Genomic DNA, 12,168 nt, shown 5'->3' with positions numbered 1-12,168 from the left:
TATATATATATATATATATATATATATATATATATAGCCCGGTGCTGTGTTAGGTAAAAATGAACAATGTGGGTAGTTCTAATGGTCTTATAGATTATCTTATGGGACCGGATTTGCGAACATTGGAATTCAAACCACCCACAATGGCCCACAAAGTATTATTCGATCACACAATCCAACATTTAACTGTGTGGTGCCCAGCAGATTCACTTCCTCGCACACCAACAAGCGATTTGGCTTCTTCCAGGTGTGTTCACCGTTTTAGCTTGGGTGATTTCGAGCTAAATGTTGGCCATGGAAAGTGTTGCTGTTGCTCTTCTAGGGTCTCGTCCGTTTTCGGGTCGATCATTTTAATGTACGGCTAGCGTGCATCAGCAGCAGACCACACGTGAGCTATAGTTACTTGCATTTCCCAATGGGCTGTGATACTAATGCTTCACATAATTACCCTGTGGTTTAATGCTCCAGAGTTTGGGGAATCGCTTTACTGTTTAGGTTAGCCTGGAACATGATGTGGCAAGCAATTTCACCGGTCACCTTTGAGCTCTTCGCATACGACAGCAAAACCACGTTCACCCGCGGTGTTGTCTACAATGATATGGGTTGTCCTTGCGAATTTCATGTATTCAAAATATTGCATCTCGTGCAGACAAATGTTTTTCTTCAGCGCATCACTCTTCTGCTATTAACTCCGTTTTTTTTCCTTTGATAGTCCCGCGCCTCCCAATATGATCTATCCCTGTTGCGGGCTTCGTGTTTATCGGTTTGAGCCGTTTGAGATACAGTCCGTAAGTTATGTACTATTTCTAAACACTGCTTTTGGATAGAAGTTCTATGACGAGGCTTTTGCACAGCTCCCACTGGATTTCCCATTTTATGCGTTTCCTTTTCTGGAGCGGACTTTTATTTGCCTGCAGACAACAACTGAAGTGTTTATAAAGTACCAAAATACAGCTTCTTCAAAGCTGATACACCCGCTATTTCTCCATCTTAAGTAAGGAGAGTTTGGCAACTCGAAAGGTGCTATGACACCTGAGTTGCCAGTGGACAGCCAGCCCGCGTATTAATCACGTGTTATGGCCCATTGGTTCACTTACGTTACACATGACCTTTCTTGTATCGTTTCTTGAGTTAAATCGGGACCAGTAGAATCCCAGTAGAATCCTGTCCTTAAAATTGACAAAATAGCGGGTTCTAAGCCATCTGGTTATCGGCCCGTTAGTTCCGAAGTTTGGCTAGTTCACTATACTTTCAGCCATCTCGTGGTTTGTGACAATTGTAAGGTGCATTTTGGTCTCCATTTGGGGGACTCCGTGTACCCATAATTGAATGGGCCTATTGAACTAAAACTGGATCAAGGTATACACATTTAACCAATCGGTGTGTCGACTGGTAGATGAAATAATCGGTGTTGGTCCTGCGTCTACCTTGCTTCATATTTGTGAGAGTTATAGAACAACAAACTCTGCGTTGAAATTCGAAATCCTGTACATCTCACTAAGTTTGTTGTGTGTTATTCAAAAGGCCTATGATCAACTCTCTGGGTGTACTGTGGTTCCCATCTAGGGCTGCTATCGAAACGAACATATTTTGGATGAAAGGGACAAAGAACTGGAAGCGGTGACCCGTTTAACTGTACAGCATCGAGATCTATTCATATCCTGGGCTCCAAAAAGGTCGTTCAATCCCAAAAAGTACGTGCCTGTTCCTTGTTTTCACATTTACACCTTTCAAATGTCGATTTTCTGTCCGCAACCTAGTGGGTAAAAATACTGGTTTGTATACTGCTATGTCCTTCCTTTCCTGTACAACTTCCTTACCGACAAATGACGTCGTGGAGGTAGTATGATAATCCAGCGTCCATGAGTTGGGTGTCTAATCTTCAAGTTGAATAGTTCTTATTCGGTTATTCCAAAGAGCGCTTGGGTCCGCGTTGGAATATCTTGCTGGCAGAAATGTACCAGACTAGGATGGGAACCAGCAAACGCAGCAATTCACTGCGAATATATGTTTTACAGTAAAAAAAGGAATGTCCTCAATTATTGAGGACTCAGTAAAAATGGAGCTATCTTACGGAGTTTCATCTAGTTTCTTAGCTTGGTTGCCTATAAACTGCGCGTAACCTCGACTGAGTTATCCGCTAAGACATGAGTGTGAAGAGTAGCCCACCTATTTGTCGAGACAGCTTTTATGATCAGTTAACGCCACAGTTGACGATAAATTCGAATGCGTGATCTAGGGCGTGGTGTTATAGCCATTTTAGAAACAAGAGGTATCTTTTTTTAATTGCTTTGTGAAGAAAACTGCCGTGCCTTTAGTCTTAGTTGCCGGAAAATTCTTTGTGGAGTCCTACCCGAGATCACTGGTTTGTGCTTCACTTTTGTTTAGGAAGCTGCTTCGGCGATGAAGAGTCGTTATTATTTTGAAGCGCCAGATGCTTCCGTACAAGGACTTTCGGCCGAACAACCGCTAAATATTGTTGCTTCAAACAGCAATTTACCATTCGTCTACTGTCGTCAGAATTCAATAGAAAGTTTTCGTGTTTAATTGTCATAGGTTCCAAAAATGTGTTCTGCAGAAGAGCCATTGGCCCCTGTGACAGAATGAGTCGGCTTCACAAATGTCCCGTATTGTTACCAACGCATGGTGGCAACATGACAGGTCTGTGAAGAATGAGATCCAGTTTCAGATTGAACCCCTCCAAATCTGACTCTACAGCGGCGATCTCGTTTTCCTACTGCATTCCAACACGAAAGTCTCTCTCTGAGCATGGCGAAGGAGCCAAAGCATGTTTGCAAAACGCTTTCTCGGGCAACGTGACTGTACGATTGAGGTCGTTATGCCACAGTAATTTTCATGGATACATTCCCGAGTGGTCGAACGCTCCCTAGATAACAACAATAAAAAACTTGCAGTTTGTGGAAGTATTATGTGTGAAGGGATAGCCTTTAGTAAGGACTAAGTGGATAACCAGTTTGAACACGTGAGACTTCGCGGGCTAGCAGACTTCACTTCCCTTCACAAAATTATCTTGAGTGCGTGATTTAACGAAAATTGTCTTTCGGGGCTTGTTTGATAGATGCTTTAAACATGGACCACTCATCATCCACCGGAACCGAGTGATCTTCATGGTGATGCAAGGATCCCGATGTCAGTTGTATGCTGTTAATGAGTTTGGTTTGAGTTCTTGCCTCGGAATGAAAATACACTGATGGAAATACATTTTCAGAATCTAGGAAGATGGGTTTCAACTGTCGCTAGAACGATGGTATGGTTCACTCCCGCTGTGATTCCCGTTTCAGCTCCTCGATAAGACCGGTGACCTGTCGAGATACCATGTCACTAAACAGCGCGAGTTAGTGATGACGATATGGTTCGACCCAGCGAAGTTGGGAAGCACTGCACCACTGATATAGCTCTTAACCGCACTCACCCGAGGCGTGGCAGATATAGTGTCTTAGTCAGCCTGTTCGAAGGTTTAGCAGCATACCGTGTCTAGATACCCTGTGGGCCACGTTTCGCCTACCGTAGTAAAGGCATTCTCCAACCGTGGAATCTACTGAAGAATTACACACGTAGACATCACTCCTAGTTGAATTCAGCGGGCTACATTCACCAGGATCTCCCCCGCAAATCTGAGTGAAACGGTTTAAAGATAAGAGTGCCTTGTAGGCGTGGTCACTCAAGCCAAGGATGACCTCTTAGATACCGAGGTTGCCCACTGTACCGCTGTAGTAGAGCCAATGATAAGTGTGCGTTCCTGCTACGGGGATTTGTATGGTGTTTGATTTTGGTGTTATGGTCTCAGGAGAGCATCTGATATCTATTATCTAATCATGGAGAATGCACACCGTCATTTTCCGACCGCAGTCGTTCTACAGAGTATGGAATTTCCACCGATCGACATTAGTGGATTCTGTTATGTTAGGAACCCTTGCTTGTTTGCTGATTGCCTCAGCCACTGGGCTAACACAGGGCACACTCTTTCCCTGAAGCACCGTTGGTTTGACTAATTTTGATGGTTCCCTGAAGTAATGTTCCATGAATCACACACTTTTTTTCACCTTGTGTGTGTCTTGTGTCTTTACACAATCCGATACGATCTGAATAGATGCAGCCGGAAATGTTTCATGTTCTCGCCGTTGTTGGCTTGGAATAAAAATCTAGCCGATTCTCCTTGACAGAATTTCAGTGAAACATCGGCTGTTCTATGGCGCCAAATACCTGACTTTGTCTTTTCAGTTTGAAGAAAACATCCACACAAGAATACAGTGAAGTGCACATCTTCAGCAGAGGCTGCATAACAACAGATCTCTTGGGAGCATTTGGTGGATGCAAACGACACGTTGATTAGCCTCAGAAGACATCCAGTTTCCACCAGATCAATTCACTTCTGGCGTCGCTGAAAGCCTAGTCATATAAGGTCTCTTCTTGAATCAACTCTACGCTCCATTGTGTCGTCCCCTGCACAAACTATGTCGAGTAGCGGGTTTTGAGGCCATTCTCCTAATGGTTTTCACTTGAACGATTACTGATTCTCTTGTTAGGCAAGTGTAATACGAAAGTTTCATACAGATTCGGTCCGTATTCCCGGCTTGGTTCGCGCTAGTTCATCGGGAAAACAATTCAGCTGACGAACACAGGTCCTAGCGATGTTTTGTTGCCCAGCCGATCCCTCCGGTAGTGCGGCTGCTACGCTAATGACTTTCATAAAAACTCTGCTACTCACCAAAGTAGAAGTAGTTAAAGTTTTGTAGTTCTGCTAGGGAGAGTCCATCGATGGCGGACACTCAGTCACATGGCACGTGTCCTAATGGTTTGGCAGTCTTGAAGTGAATACCACCTCCATACTGTTATTCATCTTGGACTTGAACTCTTGCCCATGGTTTGTGTCCTAGTTTCCCATCGGGGCGAATCCGACAGTTTAACAATTAAAAAAATACTCCTGGAGAGGAATACCGTTGGGTCGCTGAAGAGTCGAAATTGATCCCTATATCCGCACTGTTATTTCCACAATTCTTCCACCGAAAAGGGTGTCCATTTTCTGATAAAAGCATCTACGCTGGTTTAATTTTGGTGAATCTGGAATCGACTTAATTGGTTGTCACGAAAGGGCTAGTTGGGTTCTTGCACGGGTAGTGGGCTTAGGGTTCACGGTACGTCGGGGAAGAGCTATGCCCAAAATCAAAGTCATTTTTTGTTTCACACTTCTGGAATGCTATGGTACCAAGATAATAGGAACCACCCTCAAAGTTGTTAAAGGATTTATAGCAAGCACTGCGCTTATATCTTATGTAAGTAGTACGGTACGACTGCTGAAAATCCACAGACAACTTACAACCGTTTTCACCCTCCCTGGGGCTCATCAAGTATATCTATGCTCTGGAAGCTGCATCATTTTACCTCATACCTGAGCAGCAATTTGAGGATTGTTTGATCTCGAGTTCATATGCAATCTCATCGTTCATATAAGCCCACCCTGCGTTTTCTCATGATACTCTATTTGATTGGAGGAAAACGGTACTACTTGTTGTCGTGACGTGGGTTTTGCTTAGAATCCCCAATTTGCCTACGGAGTGCACTACTCATAAGTTTGCTGGAAATTCTTCGACGGCCCATGAACGTTCCGCCTTTTGCTTAGAATCCCCAATTTGCCTACGGAGTGCACTACTCATAAGTTTGCTGGAAATTCTTCGACGGCCCATGAACAGTTCCGCCTTTCTTCGGGCTCCTCAGACAGATGTGGTCTCTGGATTTTCGTTAGACTCATATTTTACTTGAATTCCCCTAAATCTTTCGTTTACAATGTTCCTGTTTTGCTTCTCATATATCAGAGCTTGTATTTGTTCGACTTGTGGAAACACCAAGTGGATTCTGACCGATCGGTTGCTCTGTATCAATTTGCAGGGCATTTATCCTCGGGTGGTAGCCGATATAGATGCTACTTGTTACTTGCTTCTTCGAGCCTTTAGATTTATTGTTTATGGTCATTATCTTATCTTTATGTTTCGGTCCTGCATTGATAAGTTTCATTTCTGCCATGTTGGATACTGAGGCCTCTGCCTTGAATAATCCAAAATCAGCTGAATGGCCTGCTGTATTAGTTGAAATTGTGCCTGAAAAATCTCCTGCTCAACCGTCACTTATGCGTCACTCTTGTACATGGTCACGTGGTGCTGATGTTCGTCTCTATATGTATCATATAAAGTACAGATCATTTATTATTCCAGTCGTTTCGATTGTAGTCGGCATTAAATTACCGTAAACCTGATAAAATAGGAGTTTTTCTGCATTTTTATATACTCACTCATAGTTGGACACGAATAGTAAATTTAAAATATCTCTGTCCATCTAAATTTCACTGGTGACGGGGAAAACTGGCAAATTGAAAATTGGTGAAACTATTTATCTGACGAATGTTGCTGTCTTTTCTACGTAGCGATGTTGTAGCTAGTAGTGTAAACCAAAAGTGCAGGCGGACTTGACTGAACCAAGCGGAACTCTCATAAAATGAAGAGTATTGTCCAACCTTTAAACTTATACCACGTCATCTAAGTGGAGTAGCATAGTTAATAAATATTTTGTGTTATTCGGATATGGACGAAAACACCGATTTACTTTGAGGTTGCAACTTGGATACATGGTTCGATCATAGGCGAGCTCGACGCCTCAAAGAACAGCTAGCTTGGTTCTCTGGGCTGAAAGCGGAGAAACGGAGTGGACAGCAGAGGTGTAGTATTATTGATCTAGCAAGTGGATACCTAATCTAGGAAATCAGCCGTTGCCGTCGTAAGTTCAGACATGGTGAAAATTAGTAATGCTTCACATTATCTTCATAATCGTAGAAAGCATTTTTGGCGGTTCAGCTTGTTAGAGTGACAGTTGGTTTGTTTTGCTCAGCTGACCAATTAGGTTGCGCCAGTGCATGATGCTATAGTAAACTCCTTCGAACTTGATAATTTTAGGAAAGACTGGGCAATTGGGGGCAAAACAAGAATCTTACATTAAATTCTTACTCCTGTTTAGGTCCGCACAGCCCTCAGTTATTCCCGCCATTCCGGTGCGCACACGTAATGTCAAGTTACCTACAGTTAGCATGTACTAATCGGTGTGGAAAATTTGAAACCCCGCAGCAGATTAGGCGATTAGATGGTGTTACAGAGGAATTTCATGTTAAAAGCTAATGCCTTTGGGGTTAGGAGAAGTGGCCTTTCAACAACTGGATTATTCACACTTTTAACAGGTTCGTCTTTATTAACGGGGACCTTTTTCTAAGGGGAAAGCTTTGTAAATGAGTAAGGGATTTCTCTCATCGGGTAATAAAGCAGTCCCGATTTGTGTATTTTCCTCAAATCACAAGTATCGCTTGCTTTTTGAGGAGCCGTTTCCTACACGTATACTTCGAAAACACGAAGTGGATCCTAGTGATCCTCCGCGGGGTGTGAGGAAACCAGTGAAAGGTTTCAAATCACCTCTGATGAAGAGCGCAGCGGAACGTTCACCTACCATGAATTTTCGATAACCGATTAGGCGCCTCAGCCTTGGTCAGAAATAGCCAAAGATTTGCTTCCTAACTGTGTTGAAGAGTGTATTTAAATAATCTGGACACTTTTGTTCCAACTGTGCCCACCCTGAACTATATGAAACATACTACACAGGAACTGAGAAGGAGAATTCTACTCTACAGTTCGCACATGCGATGACATGTTCTGTTCCTGTCGACTTACGGTGAATAAGTTGTGAGATACAGTTGAGAATTAGTGAGCTCAATCCTTCGTTGTCATCAGATAAGCTAAGTTCAGACATTGATCTCGGTCTATAATGTGCACTGCAGCTCAGCTGTAACCACAGCGGGAGCTAGGTCTGATGACAACTTTGATGACTATTGTAGGACGCGTGAGATATTCGTGTGAGAATGCACTGGGTCAAGTCCTGCCAAAGGTCACCGTACAGACCAAATCAGCTAGTCTACGTTGCGTTACTCGTGAAAGTGACGCTCATCCTCCATGTATGGGTATGCGCCTAGGTTATGGGGATTATACAGGCGAAGGCAATTCTGCATAAGTTTTCATCGAATTCAGCATAGCTACAATGCGATGGATTTTGTGCCAGGCTGCATCATCGACCCCAACTTTTGTGATGACAACCGAGTACTCATTGCTCTGTAGTCTGAGTTTTGTTTGGAACACACCCTGCGGGAAAAAAATTGAAGGAAAAGAGTAGAAAGAACTAGCGTCAGCCTGCAATATGTCAGACATCCGAGATAGAATTTGGCAATAAGAACATCGATGACATTGATTGAAGTGCATAACTCACAGCACTCCCATTGGGGTATTAGAAGTGTCACGTGGACCGTATGAGAGACCGTTGTTACTCAAACGTTACGCAAACTTTTCGTAATGCTGTTCGGTTAGACCGAAGGTTGTCCAAGTGTCACGCAGCGCACAGCCTTCTAAGTCTATTTGAACTGGGAGACAACTGAGACAACACAAAGGTCATCTGGTAGATCACTCTTTTTGGACAACGTTCTACTTGTTAGCTGTTGTAAGCATATCGAACTGTCCAGCCAGTGAAATCTTAAGGTCAGGGTGATGTTGATGAATCAGGGGCATGGTGAAAAATTTCACTATTCGAGTGATTGACACGCAATTCGGAGACCAAGAATCTGTCTTTTGGGAGGAACCAGTAACTTTGGGACGCTTAGCGGCGGCGTGATTTTCTAGTTTAGGGAAATACAGGGGAATTATCCTTTTGGTACAGATGATCAGCGATTAGTAACTCAGAGTTTCAGCGTTTCTTCCCAACATCAAGGGGCTTAGGATGACTCCTGACTAAGACGCCACATCCAATTCCTAACGACGGTCAAACAACATTAGTTGACAAATGTTTCGGACAGATCATAACCTTGTTATTTTATCTTTAGTTTAATAAAGCCTGGTGCCCTTATGATGAAACTAAGCTTTCTAACAGTAATGACATGCAAACGGATGGAACACCCCACTGTAGTGGTCCCAAGCTCTCACGTTGCTTCGCCATGCCTTTTCATGCAACAATCAAGGGTCTCATGTGATTCCTTTGGTTGTGAACGAAGCTGCTTCTAAAGATCCAACCTCCAAAGAGTCATATACTGCTCTTCCAAGAGGCTGACGGCTGGGTTATTAGACTCAGGATGATCTGGGGACCGAATACTTTGGGTTGATATGTTAATACTGGAACAACGGGTAACAATGGCACTAAATATGGTGCCCTGTTCAGAAATCTGTTTAGATAATGACCAGGGCCGGATAAAGTAACTTCCACTTCACTGACCGGGTGAATCATCATCATGCTGAATTCCGCCCATTCAACTCGCCTTTTTTTACTCAGTGCTCCGGGTTTGATGGCGGTTGGTGGCTACGAGCTCCCCGTTCCTGATGCTGACCAAGTTCGATGGCAATTTGAGTTGTTCACGACCACACCGGCCTTTTTGCTTCTCGCTTGTCTGGACAGATCCGAGGACATTGGGAAAGATCAGGTAATAATCACAGGGTTTTTACGTCATGCATTAGTATATCACAGCTTTCACTTATCTGTATGGTGTTTTCATGCAAAAGCACCCTACCTTCTTACCAGTAATGGGCCTCTTATATACACAATTATCAACTCTTTTTTGCCCTAGCTAGGTGTGACCGAGGTTGGTAATCAGGTGGTTTTTCCAACAGTAGAAATTCCTGGTGGACAAATGCAGATGACATCCGCCCATCATGAAGAGCACGACAAAAAGACATTAATAACTCCCGCCAACGGAATATTGTCTTCAACTTTGCCTGAATCGGGTTGGGATGCAATGAAGTGCTGTCGAAGCAATCAGGATAGCCAGAGGCAAGGCGGTAAGTGCCGAATCTGATTTGCAGTTTATTTTGACAGATCTGTTAAAGCTGCGCTATAGACCGAACCTAAAACAACTTTTAATCAGCTCCCCACACCCTTGTACTACCTGCAGCACAAAACGTTCCACCTGGTTATAGCGAACGAACAAATGAACAGATGTTTCAGTGAGGATTATCATCAGTACGCGTCCCAAAGAGTATTAGGTGTACGGTATCGGACGAAAGTACCAGAGTCGATCAAGCGACCCGATCAATAACTCAGTTTTACCTGAATAGGAACCAGAGTAACAGAAGCGAAACAAAAACAATAAAATCGTCCTGTTGTTAGACATAGTAAGTTTTGATGTACACTGTTGAATGAGGGTAGTATCAGACTGCAGAAGAAAAACGATACAAATGGAAAACCGAACGTTGTAAATCGTTCATGGTGGAATGTCCCAGTTCCTGACAGTAGTTTACATGAGCCTGCCTGTTGTTTTTTAATAACATAGTGAAACCCCCCTACCGCGACAGTTGTTCAACTGGACTAGTATCTCTAGTGTTTTCGTCTCATGTGTAGCTCATGATGTTTATTTGAACGGCTAGGATCCTAATTTCGTCGGTCAACAGTAGTCAAATCACTGAATGTTTGCGAATAACTGAGCCTAGACGGTTTTCGCTGGGCTGATTGTCCTTTTATTGTGGAATTTCGCCCGCCGAAACCGAAAACGATGTCCTTTTGCTTTTGCAGACCTTCATCGGATGCACAAGCTGGCAGAGTTCCTTTATTCGCAACGCAAGGCGGTTGGGTCGTGTGAGGACAAGGTGGTCCCAAAAGAGGTAGGTTTTCACCAGGGTTATTTACGCCAGTGATTCAATTCAGTTCATTTCTCAAGGTTCCCCATTCCGTTGAGACTCACCAATCAATGTTAATGGCTGGTATCCGAGCGGGATCTGCCCAGTAACAGTGTTCAAGCTACTGAGTGCCTGTGCATAATAAGGCTCTTTTTACTCGAAGCCCAATGTGGCTCGCAAGATTCCGGTGCAATTCTGAACCCGAGGGAATAAGATCGGCAGGTAAACATGCAGAAAATTGTAGGCTATCGACGGACTTAACCTGGTGACAAAACAACGGGCATCGGCACCAACTACTTGTTTCTCCCTGAGGAACCGACACCATCTTTCAATTCCTTTAGGTTACAGCGTAATACCGCACCACACATAGTATGACACCATCAAGTGTTACTAGGAGCCGCCCCTTAATACACCGTCACTCAGTGGTGCAGGGTAAGTAAATACAGCTTCGGCGCCGTTGGCTGAGGTACTCTCAGAGTCGAATATCCCTCCTGCCATCGAGCGAACTGAATACATTATTAATCCCGTCTCTGGTTGTGATGTGTCGCTCTGAGTTTGTCGTAAAATGTCGTCGGCCCTGGTGTCTGCCTGTGCAGTTTACAGTCAACTCATGTAACACTGAAGGGGAGACTGAATAAAAGCGTCTTTGATGGCCCGGCGCCGGTCATACTGCGGCACATTTTGATCGCATGATTGACCTGCTGAATTTGATTACACCCTAAAGGCCGACGATAACGCATTTTAGAATTTTGCTAGAATATTAATGGTTGCATCCTTGAGAGTGTGCATAGGGACAACAAGAATGTGAATCAACCAATGTGCCAGAGTAGTCAGCTGAAAAATTGGAAGGTCTGGGAAGAGTCAAGGAACAGCTCTCTGCATATGAAGAAGAAACTGACCGATTGGGTCTCGTAATTTAAACACTTGTGATAACACATTACCACATCAAAAGCTTTTTATTTCCGTGTGATATGAATTCATTATGTGTCTCATCCAATAACAATAGAAGAGTCTTTTAGCTGTAACACCTTTCTGGTATTCAGCTTCCAAGAGAAGAACGAGGGCGCAGCTACTGTTAGGTTACCGAAGGCTGGATTGCAACAGCCCAGACGCGGTCATTCTCTTTGTCCCTCCGTGCTCTGTGTCGCTCCACATTTGCATTGTGGACTGAACGGATGTGACTGTGGACGTTCGGTTACAACTGGCGTTGGATGGGATTCAGGGGGCTAGTAATACTCAGAATGCACCACTAGTATTCAAAATAGTTCACCCTGTACGGTGAGGAACCCTTAGCTTATTGTGTCTTCAATAGTGCTATACTTGTGCATGTTTTTCGGAGATTTCCCCAAATCCTTAAAGGCAGCTGATTCATCTTCCAAAAAATGCATACAGTGCAGGTGCACTGCTTTGGAGAACCCCATGGTGCCTAATGGTCTATTTTCATCCCTCTTTGTGAGGAACAGCG

The 12,168-nt window shown here is 43.8% G+C and overlaps 1 protein-coding gene across 1 annotated transcript in view; it reads left to right on the top strand.

Annotated features, from left to right (window-relative positions):
• The window catches only part of T265_13087 (hypothetical protein), a gene marked incomplete at both ends in the record, with an annotated part of 16,826 nt that extends 6,138 nt beyond the window's left edge, over window positions 1-10,688 (top strand). The window contains 4 exons of the mRNA XM_009167144.1: window positions 1,567-1,694; window positions 9,367-9,514; window positions 9,659-9,869; window positions 10,600-10,688. Of these exons, the coding sequence (XP_009165408.1) occupies window positions 1,567-1,694; window positions 9,367-9,514; window positions 9,659-9,869; window positions 10,600-10,688 (576 nt within the window). The remainder of the gene's footprint in view (window positions 1-1,566; window positions 1,695-9,366; window positions 9,515-9,658; window positions 9,870-10,599) is intronic.
• Window positions 10,689-12,168: the final 1,480 nt, after the last annotated feature.

Source organism: Opisthorchis viverrini (assembly GCF_000715545.1).
Source record: "Opisthorchis viverrini unplaced genomic scaffold opera_v5_36, whole genome shotgun sequence".
Taxonomy (NCBI): domain Eukaryota; kingdom Metazoa; phylum Platyhelminthes; class Trematoda; order Opisthorchiida; family Opisthorchiidae; genus Opisthorchis; species Opisthorchis viverrini.
Note: the sequence above shows the minus strand (reverse complement) of the source record. Positions and strands in the feature narration are given on the sequence as shown.